Source organism: Phyllostomus hastatus, unplaced genomic scaffold (genome assembly GCF_019186645.2).
Source record: "Phyllostomus hastatus isolate PE091 unplaced genomic scaffold, TTU_PhHast_1.1 phas_scaffold_21, whole genome shotgun sequence".
NCBI classification, from domain to species: Eukaryota; Metazoa; Chordata; class Mammalia; order Chiroptera; family Phyllostomidae; genus Phyllostomus; species Phyllostomus hastatus.
Genome location: NW_025334017.1, coordinates 48262745 through 48284893, shown reverse-complemented (window position 1 = coordinate 48284893; position 22149 = coordinate 48262745). Strand labels below are relative to the sequence as shown.

The 22149-nt window shown below is 73.0% G+C and overlaps 1 protein-coding gene across 1 annotated transcript in view; it reads right to left on the bottom strand.

Moving 5' to 3' along the window:
* ADGRB1 (adhesion G protein-coupled receptor B1) overlaps positions 1 to 22149 on the bottom strand; it is a 56224-nt gene that overhangs the window by 25534 nt on the left and 8541 nt on the right. Inside the window, 15 exon segments of the mRNA XM_045861531.1 lie at positions 11777 to 11820; positions 12867 to 12969; positions 13107 to 13182; positions 13638 to 13781; positions 15474 to 15582; positions 16275 to 16343; positions 16543 to 16737; positions 16902 to 17008; positions 17621 to 17722; positions 17947 to 18111; positions 18530 to 18694; positions 19042 to 19206; positions 19403 to 19567; positions 19967 to 20077; positions 20975 to 21136. Coding sequence (XP_045717487.1) covers positions 11777 to 11820; positions 12867 to 12969; positions 13107 to 13182; positions 13638 to 13781; positions 15474 to 15582; positions 16275 to 16343; positions 16543 to 16737; positions 16902 to 17008; positions 17621 to 17722; positions 17947 to 18111; positions 18530 to 18694; positions 19042 to 19206; positions 19403 to 19567; positions 19967 to 20077; positions 20975 to 21136 — 1882 coding nt within the window.

Sequence of the window (22149 nt, the reverse complement as noted above, 5' to 3'; positions counted from 1 at the left end):
GGCAGCGTGAGCGGCGGCCCCCGCCCGCCCCGCCCGCCCCGCCCCGGGTCCCGGCCCCCGGCCCCAGCGCGCACCGGCACCTGCGCCCGCGGCCGCGCGTCCGCCCCGCCGCCGGCCCCCGGAGCCTCGCGCCCCATGGCCGCCGCCGCGGAGCCACGGGAGAGCGACTCACGGGAGCGCGGGCCGAGCCGGGGAGCGCCCCGCCCGCCGCGCCGCCCCAGCGCCGCCCGGAGCCTGAGCCGAGCCGAGGGGGCGGCCAGCCAGGCAGCGGGGACTGCGTGGGGTGCACGTGGGCGGGGTGGGCGGGGTGGGCGGCCCCTGCCCCTCAGCCCCTGCAGCCCCCGGCAGGCACTCTGGTGACCTTGGGACCGCCCCATCCCCCACACCCACCGCCCCCAGGCCCTGGAGCCCCCCCGGGGGGCCTGAAGCTCCTCTTCTGGGACCGGACAAGCTTCCCTTCCCAGAGCATAAACAAAGCCCCCCCGCCCCGGGCTGACCCAGGGCCTGCCGGCCGTCTGCAGGCGGGGCATCTCCGTTTCTGCCGAAACACACGGCCCCTGGGGCCTCGGTGCACCTGCCCCGCACTGCTGCAAACCCTCCCTTGGCGGTCCGGCCCACGTTCAAGGCCAGTGCGCACAGTCAGGAACTTGGGAGAGTCCAACCCGGGCTGAGCCTGCAGGGGCTGGGCCTGCAGGAGGGTCCCCCCCAGGGCCCGGAGCCTGTGGGCTGTGGGGGGCTGTGGGCTGTGGGGGGCTCCGGGCTGCCCGGGGAGACCAGACTGAAACTCCGCTCCTCAGGACCCACACGCGGGAGTGGGCTGGGCTGGGGCACGCTGCTGCCTGCCCGGGCGCGACCCAGAGGAGCCCTGCCCTGCCCACGCAGGCACGGTGACACACCGTGACGCCTCTGCTCATCACCCCTGCGCGCCCCCCCCCGCCCGTCTGGGCCGAGTGGGCAACTTCTCTAGGGTGGGGAGGGGCAGGCCCCCGGAAGCTCCCAGCACAGCGCCGGGTGCGCGCTGGTGTCTCCCGGCAGGTGGGAGCGCGGGCGCCCGCGTGGGCTCCGCTGAATCCGAGGTGTTACACAACCCTGCTCTGCGCGGGCCCCGGGGAGAAGGCCGGCGCCGGGTCGGCCGGACACCCGCAGCTCCACTGTTCTCGCGGGTTCTCCCCCCGCGGGAGGGGACCCGCCCCCCCCCCAGCCCTGCATTTCAGGCGGGAAACCGAGGCCCCGGGGGGCAGCGAGGCACAGCTGCTTCGACGCCCAGGACCCGGCCCGGGCTCTGGGGCCCCGGGTGCCTCCCGTCCGGCCCCCAGCCCGTTGGCTCACGTCTGCAGTGCGCTGAGAGGAGGGAGCGTCCCTCCCCTCGGGGGCACGGTCCCCTGAGTCCGGGGGACCAGAGTTTGGGGGGTCTCACAGCACAGTCGTGTTGGGGGCTTCCATCAACAAGGAGGCAGGAGCAGACTCGGGCCACGGAGGGGCCCTGGAGCTTCTGCCTGTGGCTCCCAGAGACGCCTCTGTCTGAGCCCCCACGGCCTCGGCCCCCTGCCCCCTGCCCCGCTGCTGGCCCGGGAGCAGCCGAGGTGTGAGGGGCCACACAGCTGAGCAGAGCCCCCGCAGGGGCGCAGGGAGGCGGTCCCAGAACTCGGCCGCCTGTGCGGGCCGGCTGCCACTCCGCCACCCTGCAGGCGACAGGCACCCAGTACAGGGTGGGGCAGCGGTTGGAGCCTATCAAGGGCCCAGCAGAGACCCCTCCTCCCCCCCCACCCCTTCTCAGGAGCAGGGGAAACTCCACCAACCACAGAACCAGGACGAGGCCCAGGCAATGGAAGGAACAGGAAAGGGGGGGCGGCCTGAGAGCCCTGGCACACCCTCCCCGCAGCACCCCAGGTCCAGCCTGGTGCCCCCACGCCCAGCCGCCGTCTCCACCCCAGCACCACGCGGGCACGACCCGCTGGGCCCTCGCCGACCCCGGCCTGCACCCCCCCCACCCCCCACCCCGTCTCCGCCCCCCACTGGGTGGGCCGTGTCCTCGGCCCCGGGACCCGGCAGCCCTGCAGGGACCGGCCACTGACCCGACACCAGGAGACGGCCAAACACAGCGCGCTCCAAGAAAGCGTCCTGCTGGCCATTCTGTGCGGCCACCATTACCTCCCTCTCTCGAGCCGCCCAGCCTGTGGATGGCACTGGCCGTGGGGCCAGACAGTCACGGGTTCAAATCCCAGCCCTGCTCATGCCCGATGCAGCTGCTGTCACAGCCCGGGCCCTCCCCCTTGGGCGGGGGGCGGGGGGGGCAACCCAGGTCTCTCTCCTGCCTGGGGGCTGCTGGGAGAGCCGGGAGGGGGTGCGGGCACCCCGAGGCCTGGGGTGAGGGGAGCAGGCTGGCTGGGACCGGCAGCCTGGCAGGGTCCCAGCCGGCACTGGCGGGTCTGCAGGGCGCCAGGCGGACAGCTGCCGGCCACCTCCTGGGAGAGCGCCAGCCCGGCCGGCCGGCGGCGAGGCCTGCAGGAGTCCTGCCATGGGCACTAATTAGCTTATCGGCCTCCGGGAGGAGGGGGGCAGGGGCAGCTGTCCACCAGGCTGCGAGGTCAAGCCAGGGCCTGCCCGCAGCCTCCGGCCCCGGGGGGCATGAGCATGCGCGGCCCCCAGACCCCACAACAAGCTGGCCGGGCCGGCAGCCCAGCAGGTGGGCAGCTGCTGGCCACTCTGGAAGCTGCCCGGGCGTGGGACCAGTAGGACTGACTGACTGACTGACCGGAATACCCCCCGCTGCAGGGAACCTCCGTTCCCACCTCTGTGGCCGGCGGGCCGCTGCCTCCTCTCACGCACGGTGACCACGGGGCACCGGGAAGACCGTTTGCGACCTCCGGCCCGAGCTTCCCAGACCTGGAGCGTCTGGGTCCCGGAGCCAGCCCCCCCGTCCCCAGGCCCGAGGAGTCCGGGTCGGAGACACTGCCCCTCCCTTACTGGTCCGGGGGGAGAGGGCGCCAGGGCCACGGCCCCTTCCAGGAGCAGGGGGGCAGGGGGCCTGGGGGGCAGGGCAGGAGCCTCCCTCTGCCTGTGCGGAGGCTGAGGGGGCCTGGGCCCCTCAGACCAGGGCTCTGAGGGCAGAGTCCTGCCCCATTGGACTGGAGCTCCCAGGGCAGGCCCAGCCCGGCGGGCTCCACCTCACGGCCACAGGCCAGGGCCAGCGCCTGGGCTCCTGCAGCGAGGCCTGTTGCTGACCTGCAGCCTCTGCCTCCGCACAGCCCTCCCGCCTGCTGCCCGGTCCACCCCCCCCCCCCCGCCCCGCCCCACGGTTACGCTCTGTCCCCCGTCTCCAGGTGCTGGGAGGGTGGGACTGGCCGGGCCAGGCCTGCTCACCTCGCTGCCCACAGGCTGTGGGGCGGGCGGGTGCTCAGCCGGGCCTGGGCAGCACCCCCTCTGCCTCCGCCACCCCCTCTGACGCCTGCGGCTGGCCCAGTCGGCCTTGCTTCCGCAGCGCACCGGGAGTCCTGTGCGGCCCTCTGCGCCGGGACACCACCCGGGCCCTCGACCCCCCCCCACCGGGCGTCCCCTGGCCACCGAGGCCGCTGCCAGCGCCAGGCCGACTGCTCACAGCCCTCTGAGCTCCCGCCTCACTCCAACCAGAGGCCACGGGGTCCCCGGGACGAGCCCGGACCCCCCAGCACCCCCTAAAGAGCCCCACTGTGGCCTCCTCCAGGCGGTGAGCCCAGCTCCCTGCAGCTCCGGCACATTCCCAGAGCGCGCCGGGACCCTCACGGCGCTCACGTGTCCTGCCAGCCCACGGGCGGGTGCTGCTGGGATGGGCTGATCCACACCGTGGTGTGCGTGACTCACGGGGCCCGCCCACGGGGCAGAAAGGAGCCGCAGTGGGCACCGCACCCCCCAGTGGGAGAGCAGGAAGTGGGCAGGAGTCTCCGAGGGCAGGGGCTGCCGGGAGCCCCTCAGAACCAGTCTTCGAACCTTCGGTCTTCGGGGCGCAGCCTCCACTGGGGGTCCCTGAAACGGCCGGCCCAAGTGCATGCCCGCGAAGTCACGCCGCGTGCCTCGGGAGAGCCCACCTCCCGCCCCTGCTGCCGCCTGTCGAGCCGCAGACCCAGGCTTGCGCCGGGCCTCCTCCTCCAGGGAGCCGGCCTGGGCTGCCTGTGCGGCCCTGGGCGCTGCACCCGGTCCCTCCAGCAGGTCCTGCCCTGCACTGGGGTCCCCACCCGAGGCCCTACGCCGCCCGGCAGCCGGGGCTCACCACCACGACGCCCAGCACCCTCGGTCCCGGTGGCCCCATCCGCACAGGTAGACGCAGACGGACCCTCGGGTCCCGGAATGCAGGTGCCCTCCGGCCTCCAGGCCCCGGTCTCAGCCGGTCCCTCTGACCCCACGCTCTCCCGTCCACTGGCTGGCTCAGCCTCGTCCACGGGGCTGTCTCGCCGTTGCCCCCTCCAGGAAGCCTCGGGGGCCTCCCCCCGCCCCCCCGCCCAGCCGCTCCCGGCCGCCAGCGTGGGGGACCCGCAGAGCAGGCCCCGTCTGCTTCCCCGGAACCTGGCCCGGGCGGCACCATCTCCTCTCTCTGCAGGGCCTGGGAGCGACACCCGAGACCGGGGGACCCCGCGGGGCGGGCGCCTGCCTGGCCTGGGTCTTGCTGAGTGAGCTGCCAGGTGAGGCGCCCCGCCTCCTGGGCCCACGGCCCCCCTGGAATTGACGGCGTCTGAGCCTCGGTCAGCATGCCTGGGACCTGGGGCTGAGACCCAGACCTCCAGGGCCACTCATGTCCCCACGACCCAAGATGCCAATCTCCCGGCTCCCTGCCCCCGGCGCCGCCACCGCTCCTGAGTCAGGGCTTCCGGCCGCAGGCCCGCGCTGGGCTGGAGACCCGGCTCCACGCCCGTCCCAGCCCCCGAGACCCGTGCAGGCCGGGGCCGCTGCGGGTGGCAACCCTGGAACCCACCAGGAAGGGACCAGCCTGCACGGGCTGAGGTCCAGCCCCCAGCTCAGGGCCCAGACCCAGGCATCCCACCCGCGCCCTTTGCCCTCGCTCGGAATTCACGCGGTGCACCCCAGCCCGGCTCCACCCGGCCTGCCTGTCACTCTGCCGGCTGAGGGAACAGGGCCCCAGGTCCCACACCCTTCCCGCTCCAGCCGCCGGGACAGCGGGGGTCAGGCTGGGGTGCTCACCGGCCCGTTCGGCACGTGACTGCCCGGCCTGCCCGTGCCGGCCCCGGGGCTGGGCACCAGGTGCCCCGAGCCCTGTGCTGGCCGGACTAGGTCCCCCAGCTCAGCGCCCGCTGTGCTCTGCCCCGCCTCGTCCTCCCCAGGGTGGCTGCGGGCTCTCCCCACGGCCTCCCGTCCACCCTGACCACGTCTGCTGCAGGCTGGCTCGGGGGCGGTGCCGCGGGTGCGTCCTGGTCCCCATATGGGGGGACCCGAAATCCCCCTAAGAGCTGGTCCCACCCCCACACCCGCTAACTTGTCACCATGACCTCCCCCCACTGCTACCACTGAAGCCATCACCACCACCAGGGCAACACCGTCAGCGACACCAACAGTACAACCGGTGCCACCGCCACCACCGTCGTCACCACCACGGACACTGTAAATGTCACCATCACCTCCCGACTGCCGACAGCACCGTCAGCAGCAGCACCACCGTCGCGCTACCGAGAGCACCAGAGCGCCACCACCTTCAGCAAGAATGACAGCCACACCACCACCGTCACCGCATCACCGACCATCAGTGCCACCGCCACCACCGTCGGCCACAACCGCCTCGTCAGCAGGAGCCGGGCCATCGCACGAACTCGCCCGCCCACAGCATCAACAGCACAGCCGCCGCCACCACTGCCACTGCCCTCGCCCTGTCCTTGCGACCACCAGGGTCGCCCCCAGGTCAGCGGCACCGCCGTGACGGCCACCGCCTCCGCAGAACCAGCCCTACAGCGGTCGCCAGGCCCACACTGGCTGGCGACCCCTGTCGCCCAGATCCAGCGAGCGCGGACTCGGCGCCTGTGGTGCCCAGGGCACTGTGGAGGCCAAGCCCACCAGGCGGTCTCGCCGCCACCCCGTCCACCACGGCGGCTGAGACTCCACGGGCAGCTGCGTCATCCTTGTCCCTCGCACCCCAGGCCACGGGCCCATCCCCAGGCATTTCCTAGGTCACTTGACTCCCAAAGGCCACGTTGCCCCGGGTGACCTCCAGGCCACTCCTCCGCCCCTGCTCTGGTGCCCCTGCACCGAGGGCGAGAGAGGACACGGGACCTGAGGGTCCTCCGTGATCGCTGCCCGCCCGGAAGTCCTTCCTGTGCCCGCCCCACGGCTGGCCCCCGCATCCCGAGTCAGCTCCCCGCGGAGTTGAGGGCAGTCGGTCACGGCCCGCCCAGCACCGCCAGCAACGGGCCACGGAGACGCAAGGCACTGGGGTCTCAAAGACCCTCCACCACGCCGGACCTGTCACCACAGACCTGGCGGCGGGAAGGCAGTGAGGAGGGCCACCGGGTGCCCTTTAGCGCCCCCCCCCCACCTCCTCACGGTCACGGGGGCCATCTCCATGAGTGAGCCTGGGTGGGGCGGGCCGCCGGACCCGGGCCTGCGGGGACAGGCACCCCTGGGCAGAGGCCAGGAGGTGGCCCCCACCCCGGACCCGCCTCCCGGGAGGACGGACCGGCCGCAGCGCCGGGCACGGCCCAGGGCTCAACATCGTGGAGCTTTGCTACAAACACTCAGAACTTGGGCACCTTGCAAACGGGCGGACGGATGGACAGATGGACGAAACCCCCGCGAGCAGCGCACTCAAGCACCTCTGTGTGATACTGGGCTCAAGCCCTTCCGGAGTGTCCCCTGCTCTGTCCCCACATCCACCCTTCCCGCCCTGAAGGGGCCCTGGCCGAGCCCCCCCTCCCCCTGGGCATGGCCCTGTGAGCCCCGCACAGGCCCCCACCCACAGGGGCACCCAGACGTGGGGGCGGGCACCGGGACGGGAGGGCCGAGGGGCCGGACAGCTGGGAGCAGCCCAGTGGGGGGGGTACCGGGACTCCGCCCCTCTGCAGACAAGGCTCCCCAGTCCTGTCCCCTGCGGGGCCTGGGAGTGGCCGGGTGGGGGCTGGGGCGGGGGCATCTTCCTGCCCCGGGAGGCGGTGGGCACTGGTCTTGCCCCGTCACCGTTGAGGACACGGGGGCCAGGGCTTCCACAGCCCATGTGGGCACAGCCGGGACCCCCCTTAGGTGGGGCACAAGAGCCAGGCCCTGCCCTGGGGGCTCCCGTCCTGCTGGGGGTGGGGGGCAGGCAGGACGCAGACACACACGGACACGAGACTTCCCGCAAGCTGGGGTCCGGCAGAGCCCTGGACGGGGGTGAGGATGCCGGGAAAAGGCAGGCAGGCCCGCCGTGCCGGTGGCCCGTGGGGACGGGGAAGAGGACAGGGCCCAGCAGTCCCGCTGGCCAGGGGGAGGGTCCTGGGGGAAGGGCAGGGCCGGGGGAGCTCCTCGCCCCACTCCAGAGACAGCACAGCGGGGCCTGAGCCCCGTGTCCCCACCAGTCCACCCCCTTCCAGTTCCCAAGCCCCGCAGGGCGACGCCCCCGGCCCGGAAGCCCCGAGGGGAGGGTGGGCCCCCAAGGACAGAGCGGGGGCAGCAGGAAGAGGGCAGAGGCTGGGGTGGGCGGCGGAGCCTGCCCAGAGCAGACCCTCTCCCACTCCCTGAAGAGGCCCCGGGGTCCGCCAGCCCCCTCCGGGCCCCTGCCTCCGCCAGGAGCCAGCTGGCGTGGGAGAAGGCGGGCTGGGAGCCGGCCGTGGGCGGCGGCGCGGGGACCCTGCCAACTCTCCCTTCCGCTCGCCCGGCGCGGCCGGCCCCTCACTGCCCTCTCCAAGGAAACCACGGACGGGGGGCAGGACTCTTAAAGGGACCCGGACAGGCACTCGGCAGGGGCCCAGGGCGGGGGAGGGGGCTGGGTCCCGGGTCCCCCTGCCACGGCTGCCCCTGCCCGTGGGGCTGCTTCGGACCCTCAGGGCGGGGAGAAAGCACAGGCCAGAGTGACCCTTGGGGCGACCTCGGGCTGGCTGGGTCCTCAGCTCCTCGGCTGGGGGTGGGGCGGTGGGTGGCAAGAAGGCTCCCGTGCGCACAGCAGGCGGAGCTGAGGGCGCCAGCGGGGGTCAGACCCCCGGACAGGGTCCACACAGCACGCAGGGACGGGACCCTTCCCACCGGCACCCTCCGCCAGCTTGTCCCGGAGGCAGAGCCCAAGGATGCCGGGAGCCCCCAGGTTGGGGAACCCCGCCGGATGGAACGGGGTGTGGGGGCGGCTGCAGGACCTCTCAGAGCCTTTGCGGCTGAGGTGGGTGCGTGCCCAGGAGCGCAGTGCGGTGGGTGCTGGGCGTGGAGGACACCCACCTCCTCTGGGGGACAGCACCCAGCCCCTCCCCACCCTCTGCACCCTTGGCACAGGCAGAGCAGGAGCATGGGGGGCAGGGGGGTCCGGGTGGGTCTGGCCTGCACTGCTGTCCCCATCCCAGGCCTCAGCAGCCCCCGTTTTCAACTGAGAAGGAGCAGGCGACCTCTGAAGGTCGTGCCTGCGCTGACCTGTGCCCTCTACGGAGCCCTGGAGCGCTTCTTGTTTAAACAGAGAGAGAGGTCAGACAGTTGCCATCTCTGTCCGCCCGAGACCCAGGGAGCTGTCCGTTCAGAACCACAGGCCCGGCCCCCGAGCTCCCTCCCCGTCACTCACGGCCCCTGCGCCCACCCACCCACCCACCCACCCACGCTGCGAGGGCTCTTTCCGCGCGGCCCACCCCCTGCGCCCCCTCCCCCCCACCCCCACCCCGAGGGCGCCGTGGCGGTGGGCACTGTGCAGACCCTGAGCCGCACCGTCAGCTCGGGGGTGGGGGGCACGGTGGGGGGGGTTGGGGTTACAGGACGTGAGCTCCTGGCTCAGGGCCTCCCCCTGGGGACTGTCGGGCGGCATCCACAGAGCCTGGGCTGCCGCCCCCCCGTGAGTGCCCAGCCGGTGTGTGTGTGTGTGCGTGCGTGTGTGTGTGTGTGTGTGTGTGTGCGTGTGCGCCCAGGGGAGGTGGGGGGGCTGCGCTGTGGGCAGATCCTTGGACTCACCCTTCCCCAGGGGAGTGTGTTGCACACTCGACTGTCACATGTGGTTGCAGAGGAAGACAGCCCCACACGCTTACTGTACACGCATGACCACGTGTGGACACACATGCAGAAGTCGCTCCACATGAGACACGGGGTCGGGGCTCAGCCCGTCACTGGGGTCGGGGTTCAGCATGAGACCAGGGTCAGGCTCAGGATATGACCAGGGTCAGAGTTCAGAGTGAGACCAGGGTCAGGGTTCAGCCTGTGGCCGGGGCCGGGCCACTGAGACTGAGGTGCAGGCTCTGTCGGGGCTCCGGGCTCAGTCACGCATCGCGAGGTCACTGTTTCACTGACGGCCACGGAGGGCTCTGGGCCCCACCCCCCGTGACCCTGTAGGGCACCCCAGACCCCAGTGCAGGGCCCCTCCAGCACAGACGTGACTCTGGGCATGCTGGTGGGAGCGGACCTGGGGCTCTGCCCGGGCCCCCTCAGGTCACCCAGGAGGCCTGGCCCCTCTGAGGCCCGTCACGGCGGAGGAGCGGCCCGGAGCAGCCACGGAAGGAGGTCCGTCAGCACTGAGCCGGGGTGAGGGCAGGGGGGCATCCTTCCTGTCGCCTCTGCCCAGCAGCCCCCTCCCTGCGGGCCCTGGGCCGCCCGGCTCCGGGTCGGACGCCCCATCCCCGACCCCAGAGCTCCCAGCCGCACCGCGGGCCTCCAAGAGGCGGCAGGCCCCGTGGGGGCCCGGCGGGGCCCGCCACAAACACAGCCCAGCTGTTGGTGCCACCCCGCTTGTCCTTGGGACCCTGGGCCCCAGGCAGCAGGACCTGGACGATCCCACCCACCCAGAGGGGAGCAGCGGTGGTGAGCCGCCCCGGGCCTGGCCGCCGCCTGCTGGGCCTCGACCCACTTGCAGGCGGACTTCCCGCAGGGCCGGGGAGCTGGGGCCTGGGGGGCGGGATTGGCGCCAGGCCCCGCCCAGGCCAGCCTGGGCCCCAGCAGCACCGTCCTGGACTCGGGCTGCGCGGGCCGGGCCTGTCCCCGGCGGAGGGCGAGGGCCCCTCTCTCTGGAAAGCACTTTCCTGCCAGGAGCCTGAAACTGTCTGGGGACCGGTGCCACGGAGAGAACGGGGAGTGAGGGTGCCGAGGAGGCTGGGAGCAGGGAGGGGACCCAGACAGGGAAGCTCCCCGGGCAGGAGGGCCCTCGGATGGGCCGGCTGCCCCAGGCAGCTGCAGGCAGCCTGTGAACAGCCCCCGGGGAGGGGCCTGGGCTCTCTCCCTCGCCTCTGCTCCTGTCCCGCCTTTACGACGCCCTGTTTGTGCCGAGAGCTTGTGCCTCTGACAAAACCCAGACGACGGCCGTCGACGGCAACCCCGCTGGAGCGCCGCTTCCCAGGGCCCGGGGTCCACCCGGGGGCTCTGCCCCGGCCTCAGACCCAGAGCGGGAAAGGCCGGTGCGGGTGGCCGGCCGGCCGTGCACACGCCCGGCCCAGGTCTTCGCCCTGCCTGTTCCTTCTGCCAAAACTCGGGTCCCCAGGGGCTCCCGTGCGTGCGGCGCGGTGCGACCTCAGCTGGAACACGGGATCCGGGGAGGCGTCCGCGGACCCGCTCGGCACAGCCCTCCTGCCGCCAGGCCTGGCGCCGCTGCGGTGCGTGGCCGGACCCGACACCTCACACGGACCTGTCCCGGGGCTCCTGCTGGACACCCCGCCTACCGGGGGCAGCGGGGCCGAGGGCCAGGCCTCCTGTGGCAGCGACCACTAAAGGGGGGTGGGCGGGGCAGGTGATGGCCCCCCCCCCGAACAACATCTGGAGCTCAGGACTCAGGCCCCACAGAGGGCCCACACCCCTCGCAGCCGCCCGGCCCGCTCTCCGGCTTCTGCTCAGGCCCTGCCTGAGTCCCTTCGTCCCCTCTGTGCCCGGCACACCGGCCCCCTCCATGCCAGCCGCTGCGGGAGCCTCCCCCGACCGCCCAGGACACACGCTGGTCCCCGTGCCGCCCAGACCACGAGCGGGGACTTGGTGTGGGCCCCCCAGGCCCGGGGGCCCCGCTGAGCCCACTCACCCTCCCGGCCGGCCTGGGGGCTAACAGGTCGCAGTGACAGTGATGCCCAGCCTCCCACGGACACTAATGCACACGGAATCCCAATGAGCACCAAACCTCTTGGGGGAAGGCGCAGGCCCCCAGGCCCACCTGGCCCATCGGGTTCCAGCCGCCAAGCCCTCTCCTGTCCTATCTCCCAAAATTCGGACCCTCCTCCCCTCTGGGGACCGCTCCCGCTTAGGGGACTTTGCACAAACTCTGGCCTGTGGCTGCATGAGGCTTCCCACCTCCCCCTGTGCCTGGCCACGTCTCGGGGGACACCGGATCTGGGGCGCCCACGCAGGGCCCCGGGACCGGATGCCACCCTGCAGGGCGCGGCAGCACTGGCAGGAGCCGGACGAGGACCCGGGCCCGGGACCCCGGAGCCTGCCCCGCTGACTCCACCTCGCGCCCCGGGGCCGCGCCCCCCACCCGGCCTGCGCTGGGGTCGGCCTGCGGCGAGCGTGTGGGCGGGCCTGTCTCCTGGGCCCCAGACGGGTGGGAGGCGGGTCGGGTGGGCGCCGTGCTGCCCCACAGCCAGAATGAGAAGCTCCTCCCCCGCCGGGCCCACTCCCCCGAAAGCACCCACGGGGGCCCCGAGGCCGCGAACCCAGGGGCACTCACCCGTCGGTCTCGTCCCACAGGATGCAGGTCTGGTTGGTGGTGCCCTGCGGAGAGAGTGGGGAGGAGTCAGGGCCGCCTGCCCGCCCGCCCCCTTGAGCCGCCCGAGGGCCACCGCCCTGGCCTGCCCCCAGTGAGCCGGGGCTCTGCAGACTACGCCGTTCCTCCTCGAAAACGGCGTTTGAGGAGGAAACTGAGGCCCAGAGCAGGGGAGAGACTGGCACGGACCCCCCACTCCAACCCCACGGTGGGGCCCTGGGCAGCTCCTGTCCCCGCTCCAAGCGGGCCTGGGCAGCAGTGGCCAAACCCATCTCCAGGTGCCCACGTGACCGGTCAGCTTAATGAAACACGGAGAAGCCAGGGGAGACGGTGGGGCGAGCAAGTGAGGGTCAGGCGGGCACGGCGGGGGGGGCCTTGAGAGCATCGCCCTGTGGGTCACTGAGCGCCGACCCAGAGAGGACTGGGGTGCTAGGGGCGGGGGCCCCGGCGTGTGCGGGGCAGCCACTCTGAACACCTAGAGGTGGGAGCGACTTCTCCTCGCCCGCCCTGTCGCTCACCCTCGGGCAGGGTGGGGGCCGTGGCCCGGGGGGGGGGGGGCTGAGCGAGGCGCCCCAGTCCGCACGGCGGGAGAGGACGGGGCCCGGTCTTCCCGACCCCGGCCTGGGGCGCGGGGCCCGGCGCTGCCCTGTCCTGGCTGGTGGCCCTGCGGCTCCCGGCTCTCAGCTGGTCCACGGGACACCTCGGCCTGGCCCCACAGAGAGCCTCAAAAGGCAGGGCCCAGGGGGGCCCAGGCAGACGCGTTCCGCAGATGGACGGCTCTCTGTGCCCTGGGTGGGGGGGCCCCCAGGCCGGCGGGACCGGGGCTGCGGCGGCTAGGGCCTGGGCAGCGGCGGCAGAGCCGGGTTCGCTCCCGCTCCCCTGTCACCTGCTGTGCGACCCTGAGCGAGACGCCCCAGGCCCCCGTCCCCCCACCACGGCCGTTCAGGGCGAGAGCAGCTCCCTCACCAGGCGGCAGGGAGACCTCCGGCCCGAGGGCCAGCCAGGAGTCGCACGCACACACGCGGGCAGACACACGCTCGCGGAGGGCACTCACATTGTACACGTGAGCGAACTCGATCTCCAGGGGCGTGAGCAGGGAGCGGGGCGGCGGCTTCACCGTCACCGAGATGACCTTGGAGTTCAGCACGGTCGTGTTCCTGGGGGGGGGGGGCGGCAGGACCTGTCAGGGTCCCGGAGCCCCCCCTGCGGGCCCGGCCCACACCGCCCCACCTGCTGCCCCAGCCCCCAGGCTGGCCGCCCCCACCCCCGCCGCCCAGGCGCCCCCTGCTCCCACCTCTGGAGGGCCAGGAAGCTGCCCAGGTTCCGGTAGAGCACGGTGCCCACCACGAACACGGAGGAGTCGTCAGCCTCTGGAAGACAGCGAGCCGGTCACCTCCCTCCTCCCCCCGCCCCCGCACCGTCCCCAGCCCGGACCGGGCTCCCTCGTGCACCCCCGGACCACGGACGGACGGACGGACAGACGCAGCACCGCAGCGCAAGGGCCGGAGTGACCGCCTGGGGCCCCCCGGGTGACCCCCGAGAGCTGAGGGCAGGCGGGGCCCACCCGCTGCGTGACTTCAGGGGAAACGCCGCCCGTGCCCGGGACGAGGAGGACCCTCCGTCCACCCCGAGGAGACTGCGGGCGGCTGCCCGGCACGGGAGGGCGGGGAGAGCTTCCTGTGGGGAGGCGGGCCCGGGGACCCTGAGCGGAATGACGGACGCCACCTCGGACCTGGGGCACACGGGCCTGGCTCCGGGGGGCCTCCCCGGGGCTGGGCGTGCCGGCCCCGAGGCCCCGGTCTCTGAGGACGCCACGGGCCCTCACCTGCCAGCCCCGTGGAGAAGACGCTCTTGGACACAGTGACCCTGTCCTCCGGCACCTTGGCCCAGTCGCCCGTGGCCCGCCAGCCCTTCATGGGGAAGCTGATGTCCGTGGCTCCGCTGGCCGGGAGCTTGTGAATGCTCAGGACTGCGGCGAGGGGGACGCGGGCAGAGACGGGGGACAGAGAGGGCACATCGGTGACGAGGAGCCTCGGCCAGGAAGAGCCGGGGAGCGGGCCTGGGGTCAGGACCACCGCCCGGGCGCTCACAGCTGGGGGGTGGGGGGCGGGGAGCAGGGGGCCGCCAGCCCGGCTGCTGCTCGGGCCCCCTCCCCCCAGGCCCTGGGCGCCTTCCTTCCCGGCCCCTCGCCCGGGCCCTGGCCCCGAGCGGCACTGCCCCACTGGCTCCGCCCCCTCACGGGCTCCCGGGGGTGGCCGTGTCCCAAAGGCCAGCGGGGTCCACTCTGGCGCCCCCCGATGTGGCAGCCCAGTTCCCCCTCCACTGCAGCTCTGAAGAATGGACGGGGCAGACCCTTCCCCCACCCCCCAGGACAGGTACGCAGACAGCAGATGGGTGGCGTGGAAGGCAGGCACCGGGTGGGGAAGGGTCCTCCGTCCGGGAGAAGGGAGGCCGGCTGATGGGGACACAGTGTGTGGGAGCGGCCAGGGTGGCGACAGGGTGGCCCTGGGGCGTGGCGGACCTCCGAGGGCCCTCGCCCACCCGGTCCCAGCCACGCTCACACCTGCAGACCCCAGCCCCTCCAGGCTCTGTCTGGCCTCCGGACCGAGGCGTCCCCTGAGCAGGCGGCAGACACCGGCCTGGGGGGACAGGGCTCCAGGACCCCCTTTCCCGGCCCTCCCTCCTGGGCAGCAGCTGTGCTCCTGCCCCCAGCCCCCCGGGGGCTGCCCCTGGCCTTCGCCCACCTCTGGGTCCCCTCCCCTGCGAAGCCACCACCCAGCCGAGGCCACCCCCACGCCTTTGCTCAGACAGTGCCCCGGCCCCCGGCCAGGCCCTCCCTGAGCCCGTGGCCTGCTCTGGGGACACGGCATCCCCCTACGGGGGACCCTGGGGACGGGGCGGCCCCTGTTGCATCGGCTACCAAGGAGAGACAGACAAGTGACCAGGCATTCTCGGGGACACTGAGCCCTCACGCCGAGGCTGTGGCAGGAGCCAGCGAGGCCCTGCTGACCTTGAAGTTGTCGGGGGACAGACAGGAGGTGACCGTCACAGGCAGGGGGTGCGGCAGGTTGGGGGGGCATGCTTCCAAATGGGGCGTGACTGTGTGTGAAGACCCGGAGGAGGCGGGCTGTGGGGGTTTGTGGGGTGCGGGGGGTGCAGAGAGAGCCAGGAGGCGCCCCAAGACTTGACAAATGTGGCCCCTGAGAGTCCCCGCAGGGCACCCTGGCAGTGTGATCATCGGGGTGCGGGCCTCCCAGGCCCTGGGCCCATTGAGTGCTCTGCCACCCACCACCTGTGAGCCCTGCCGCCGTCCCGTGGCCCAGATCCGGGCGGTGCCGGAGACCAGGCACTCCAATGAGACGCTCTGGGGTGCAGGTCGGCAAGGGGGAGTCCTGCCTTCAGACCCCGGGGCCGTCCCAGCACAGAGAGGGCCCGGCCGGGGGGCTGAGGGCGGGGCTCCCGGTGCACCCCCAAACCCGACACCCCTAGGGCCTCGTCTGGGTCTGAGAGGTCCTGTGCTGACCCCTCCGAGGGTCACAAGTCCTCAAACCTGCGCCTGAGTGCGCAGGTGTGGAAACTGAGGCAGGAGGGCGGGGCCCGGGGCTGCACGGCGCGGGCGGGGTGACGGGGCCGGGGTCCAAGGAGCTCGCAGGGGGCTTACCCAGGTTGTCTGTCACCTGGTACGCGTCCCGCAGGTCCTTCATGCGGAAGCCGATGACGCCCACAAAGTCCTCCACCAGCCGGAACAGCTCCCTGGCGTTGGGGCCCATCTGGCGGTGGGGTGGGCAGCCTCAGCGAGGGTGGCCAGCGGCCCCCGCGAGCACGCCCACCCCACCAGCAGGGCTGACCAGGGGCGGCGTCTCTGGCCCACACCCCCACCGGGGATGCCCCTCCCCATCCCTCCACCGCCTCCCACCCCCTTCCACCTTCTGGGTCTGGGTCCCGCGGTCCCGCCCCAGAGCTGCAGGCCCTGCGCTTGCTTTGGGCAGCAGGGTCCGGACCTCTGAGTGGCCGTCACCCTGGCAGACGGGAAGACGGGGCCCAGAGGGGCCACGGCGCTGCGGCCCCAAGGCCCGGGCCAGCCGTGGGGTCCCTGGGCTCCCACGGGCCCACACCAGGCACTGCCCTGGGGACCGGTCAGTCTGGGAGGACGGGGGGTCAGGGCTGACCACCCTTTCCAGACAGAGAAGAGCCACCACGTCCTGGTCACCCCAATCAGCACCCCACAGCCCCCACGTCCCCCACCCCCACACTGAGCCCCCCGAGGTGAGCGGCTGTCCCCCGGCCACGGGGAAACCAAGGGTCGGAGGGCTCAGCGACTTCCTCCCGGTCCCACAACGGGTCACGGGGCCCCGGGTGGAGGCCGGGCTGGGACCTGAACCCACGGCCCCAGGCCGGGCTGGCCTTGGACCCGGGGACATGACGGACTCCCAGAGACGACAGGCCCGGCCCGCGCCCTCACCAGCCGGGCCTCCTCCCACTTGTCCCGGTTGTCCTCCGCGAGCAGGTTGCTGATGATCTGGACAAAGTTCTGGAAGGGGGGGCGGGGGGCAGGCTAGTGAGCAGCGGACGACACGGCTCAGGGTGGGGGCTCCGCGTGAGGCCGGGGGCGAGGCCCTGACTGGGGCCGGGGTCAGGCCCAGTGCGCAGCTGGGACCCAGGGCGCCCCCACCCACTTTCCCAGGCACCGGCCCCCCCCGGCCCCCCTCCCCCGGCCCCCCTGTGCTCGCCTGCACGTCCCCGGGGGTGGGGCTGTAGTACGCCCGCCGGAAGATCTCGGTCATGTTCCGCAGGACGTCGATGGTGGAGAGCAGGTCCCCGCTGTAGCTGGTGCCGTCCTGGGAGACCTCCACCAGCGTCTGGATGACCTCCGACACCCCCTCTCCCGGCAGCCCCCGCTGAGCCTTCGCCAGGTGCTCCCGGGTCTGGGCGGAGGGAGAGGGTCGGGCGCCGTGACGCTGCAGGACACGGCGAGGCCGGTCCCGGGGACCCCCCAGGCGTCGAGGACCCTCTGGGATCCCCGGGGGACCCGGGGTCGCGTCTGAAGGCGGGTGGGCGGGGCGGGTCGGGGGGCGCGGCCGGCCCTCACCATCATCTGGATGTTCCGGTAGTCGATGGAGACGCAGCGGATGTAGGTCGGGGGCTCCCAGTAGGCGATGCCCTCCTCGTCCAGCTCGCAGCGCCGCATGATGACGCCTGGGGGGGCGGCGGGTCAGCGCGGCCTCGCCCTTCTCGGCTGGACGCCCGCGCGTGCAGCCTCCCGCCCACGGCTCCCAGGCCCCGGCCCCTCTGGCGCGGACCCTCGGGGGGTCCCCCGAAGCAGAGACTCCGAGCCGGCACAGGGGCCAGGCCGCCTCTCTCTCTCTCTCTCTCTCTCAGTGTCCCTGAGCGGCCGCTGCAGGGCCAGCCGGCGCCACACCCTGGGCACCCCCTCTGCACGAGGCGGGGCCCCCCACCCCCGAAGCGGGCAGCTCCAAGTCTATCCGAGTCCAGAGCCCGGGGAGGGCCCACAGCCCGGCCCCTCACACGGGGAGGACGCGGGGCACCCGGGGTCAGGGGGCAGCAGCCTTGAACGCGGGTGCACGGTCGGGGAACTGGACACAGCTGCCCGCCCGCACACGGCGGCCAGGACCCCCCAGAGAACTGCCAGGACCCTGCCACCCGCCAGGAGCCACGGGGGGCAGGGAGGGGCAGGTGCGCTGCCCGGGGGCCCCCCTCTCGGCCAGGCCCGGGGGCCCAGCTCAGCGGCTCGCCCCGGCCCTGCGAGGGTAGGACGGGAGCCCCTCGCAGCCACCTGCCGGCCCTCACCCGTCGCGTTCCGGGGGCACCGCACTGAGGCCACCTCTCCAGCCGGAGTCTCCTTCCAGACCACAGCGCCGAAGCTGTCCTTGTCACAGATCTCGTGGGGCTCTGCCGGGGGGCCAGAGACGGTGAGTGGGGGCCGGGGGCAGGAAGGGGGGCCGAGTGCGGGCGGCAGGGGCAGGGGGCCAGACCCTGCCGGGACACCCCCCGTCACCAGCGGGAGCCCTTCCCCAGACAGCACAGGCCGAAGCCTCCCGGTCCCTCAGGGTGCCTCTCCCCCGCTCCCCCTCCCCCCCGGAGCCCAGCACGGGGGGTGGCTTGGGGACGCTCACCGGGACACCGCTGGGCGCCGCACTGCCGGTACTCCTCCTGGGGGCCCTGGCAGGCCGCTCCCCCGAAGAAGGGCCCGGAGCAGGCGCGCTCCCGCCGCTGCGTGCCGCCCCCGCAGGTGACGCTGCAGCCCCCCCACTGCGCCCAGGCCTGCCACTTCCCATCCACTGCGGGGCGCGCCCGGTGCGGGGGCACAGGCCCGGGGGTGCGGGGGTGCAGGTCCGGGAGTCCCGGCGGTTGGAGATGCGGCCGTGGGGACAGGGAGAACGGGGAAGGCCGAAAACACGGGGGCAGGGGCACACGGAGGAGCAGACACGCAGAGCCGTGGACAGCGGGGTGGGGGGTGTCAGAGGAGGAGGCCACGAGGAGAAAAGACATTGAGGCCGGGGGAGGAGAGACCAGGGCTCGTCTTGATACGGAGAAACAGGGGACGCCCCCTGTGCGCTGTCCCTCTCGGCCACCCTCGCTTCCCACCGTCCCCCGCGTCCCCCCAGAGCCCACAGAGAGCCCCCGCGGGCCTCGCCCCCTCACGCCCGCCCTGCCCTGCCCTGCCCCCCCAACCCCGGGGCCCCGGGCGCAGCTGACCTGGGCACTGCTGCAGGAAGCAGTCTCTGGTCTCCACCCAGGGGCCCTGGCACTCGGCACCCCCGTACGAGGGCCCATTGCACTCCCGGGTGCGCTGCTGCCGGCCCTGGGAGCAGCTGGCGGAGCAGGAGCTCCAGCTCGACCATTCGTTCCAGTTTCCGTCCACTGCCCGGCCCGGGGGAGGAAGGGGCGGGAGCCGCGTGAACACCCAGGACCCCGCGCCCCGCCCGAGCGCTCCCCGGGCCCAGGACCCCAGCGCCGAGCCTGGGCACCAAGTGTCAGCGCCTGAGGGCCCGCACCCCGCCCGCCGCGGCCTGGGGTGCGGGCGTGGACGCCCCAACACCGAAGGTACTCGGATGAGAACACCCCGGGGTCTCCAACCCGCCTCCATCACAGCCTGAGGTTCCGACCCCTGAGCAGGTTAGGGTCTGGGGCTCGCGGCGCTGCCTGCGACCCGCTGGGCCCTCCCCCCTCCTTGCCTGCCCCCACCCAGCGCCCTCCCTCTCACCTACCAGGGCACAGGGCGATGTTGCAAAACTTGGTTTGCTTCTCGGGACCCTCGCAGGGGTTGCCCCCGAACTGAGGAGGCCTGCAGGTGCGCGTGCGGTCCCGGAAGCCACGGCCGCAGGTGCTGGAGCACAGGCTCCAGGGTGACCACTCGTCCCAGGCGCCATGCACTGCAGAGGCGCGGGAGGGCGCCGCTGAGCTCCGCGACCACTGGTGGCTGCTGCCCTTACCCCGGCCCCGCCCCCTGCTCCCTCCGGCCTCAGACGCCCCGCCCTCCGGCTCCCCGACCAGACCCTCCGATCTTGAGGCTCTGCCCCGCCCCGGCCTCGTAGGCCCCGCCCCGGCCCTGACGCCCCGCCCGCCCACCTGGACACACGGCCGAGTTGTTGCACAGCCGCTGCTCGCGCAGGGGCCCGCTGCACTGCGTGCTGTAGGAGGAGGACACGCAGAAGCGCGTGCGGGTCTGCCAGCCCTCGCCGCACGTGCTGGAGCACACGCTCCACGGGGACCACTCCTCGGCCGCGGGGTCACCTGCGGGCCAGACCTACAGCGTCACAGGCCCGCCGCTGCCTCTGCGCGCCGACTGCGGCCGGACCCCCAGGCGCAAGGCTTCTGGCTCCAGGCGTCGGGAGCGGGGCCGGCGGCAGGACGCGCCCCTGCGCTGCAAGTCCCGCGGGGCGAGCGCTGGCTCCGCGGCCCCGGGGTCCGGCCCCGACGGCCCTCCGCATGGCACTAGCGCCCCCAACGCCAGGCGGCCCGGAGAGGGCAGCCGGGCGCCCAAGAGCAGTCTAATTATGGTGAGTCATTAACTTTATTTCTTACGATTAGCAGGCGTTAATCACTTAAAATACTCGTACGAAGACCTAGCCCCGCGAAGCCAGCGCGCCCCACTTCGCAGCGCCGCCTCGGCCCGCCCGCCCCGCGGCTCACCTGTGTGCGCGGACGGGAACCCGAACTGCTGCAGCTCGTCGCCCAGCTCGTCGCGCCGCCGGGCGTCGGTGGACCGCAGCGACTGGCTCCGGGAGTTGGTGCGCCCGGCCGCTGCAGGACGGGCCCGGGTCAGCGGCCGGCGGGGGCGCTCGGGAGCCTTGCTCGGTGCCCGGGTCCCGCAGTCCCCAGCCAGAGCAGGGCCCGTCCCGACAGCCCCAGGGCTGTTAGGCGCCCCCCCCCGCGCCGCCCCCCGGGGACAGCTGGGACAGCTGGGACCGGGCACCTGGCCTGGCGCCAGCCCCGTCGGGCCCCTTCCCGCGGGCCCCACCTCCCCCGCCCTGTGCCGCTCCCTCTCTTCCTCCAGGGCCCTCCCCAGGCTTCTGAGCTGAGCGCCTCTTCCCCGGGAAGTTCACCGAGGAAACCAGCCCAAGGAATGGCAGTCTCCTTATGACCTGATTTAACTTTATGGAAGCCGCTAAAATATGCATGAGTTCATTAGTGAGGCTTATGAGAGATGTTCTGGAGGTGGAATGGGGCTGGGGTGGGCAGGTCCGGCCAGGGCCGGGGGACAGGGGGAGGACGCACCCCCAAATTCTCAATCCGCACGTGAGAAGGCAGGCCCACCCGGCCCCGTCTACTTCCCACTCCTCCGGAGCCCTGACCTCTGCCGCGGCCGCACCCCCCGCCCTGGGCCAAGCTCCGCCCCTGAGGCCCCGCCCCCGCACCAGGCCCTGCCCCGTATGGCCCAGGCCCCGCCCCTTCCCTGCGGAGGCTCGGCCCAGGGCTCTCCTTCCTCTCCGCCTCCGCGTCCAGGGGTCGCCCTTCCTCACCTGACTTGGCCCGTCTAGGACTCCGGCCTCCATCCAGCCCAACCGCAAGCAACCGCTCTGCCCCCCCACATCCACCTGCCTCCCTCTCTCGCCTGGCCGGGCCCCATCCTGGGGCTCGCCAGCACCGGGGCCCACCCCAAACCCCTCCCTCCGCTGCCGCCCCGCGCCGCGCACTCACCGCCGCAGGCTTTGCGGTTGCACAGGCGGCCCTCCTCCAGCACCCCCTCGCAGCCGCCGCCCTCGAGGCCGGGCGAGGGCAGGCAGGTGCGCGTCCGCGTCTGCAGGCCTCCGCCGCAGTCCCGCGTGCACTCGCCCCACAGCGACCACAGCTTCCAGCCGCCTGGTGGGAACCAGAGCGCAGGGGTCACGTCTTTCAGAGAGTGGCTTCCGGGGGTCTCCCTGGCGGGGACGGGACGCAGCAGAGAGACCCGCACGTGGGAGGCTCCAGGGTGGGAGCCAGCAGCGCAGCTCCGCGGAGGGTCACCTAGGAGGCCGGTGCGGGCCTGGACGGCTAAGTCACCGCGGTGGGAGGGGCAGAGTTGCCTGGGAAGGGCAGCCCAGAAGCGCGGTGGGGATGCGGTGTACCCGCCGCCTCCTGAGCGACCCCCCCAACCCGCGGGGGTCACAGTGCTCTTGGCTCTGGCTATGGGCACCGGGGCCAGGGTCTCTACGGGCTCGGAATCTGTCCCCTGCGTGGGGGCCGGACAAGGCTGGAGCCCCAGAGTGGCCTGAGGAACGAATGAATGAATGAATGACACCTCAGCCCATCCTGGCAGCCGCATTATGAGAGCCTGGTGATGGGGTGATGGCAGGCGAGGCCTCATTTTTGGGACAGATCCCCCCACCCTGCTGGAACCCCCTCCCGTGGTCCTCAGTCCAGTTTCTTCTGAGCCTCAGTTTCCCCATTATTCCCCTCTCACAGTTGTGACCTGTGTGCTCCCCCACCCCCCTGCCACTCAGGAACACCAAAGGTGACCAAGGTCCCACACCTGGTGGCCTGGCAGGGCCTCACACCCAGGGGGACAGCCGGGCTGAGCCACCCACCCCCCAAGACCTGGCAAAACGCCAGCTGCTGCTGTGGGTGCTGGGGCAAGGGCCTCCAGGCCCCCCGCTCCCCCTTCTCTAACCACAGCCACCTCTGAGTCTTCCTCCATCCTGGCCCTGTCCCCCCTTGGTGGCCCTGGTTTCAGGAGGCTGAGCAGGACGGCCTCCGTGTGCCAGGGGACCGCTGAGGGGAGAGGAGCGGGGAGGCCTCCGCACCTCGGGCCAGAGCCGGGGGGCTGTCTGCAGGGCCGAGGGAGGGGCTGCCTGCAGGGCCTCCTGTCTTTTCAGAGGCCATGCTTCGGGCTGTCC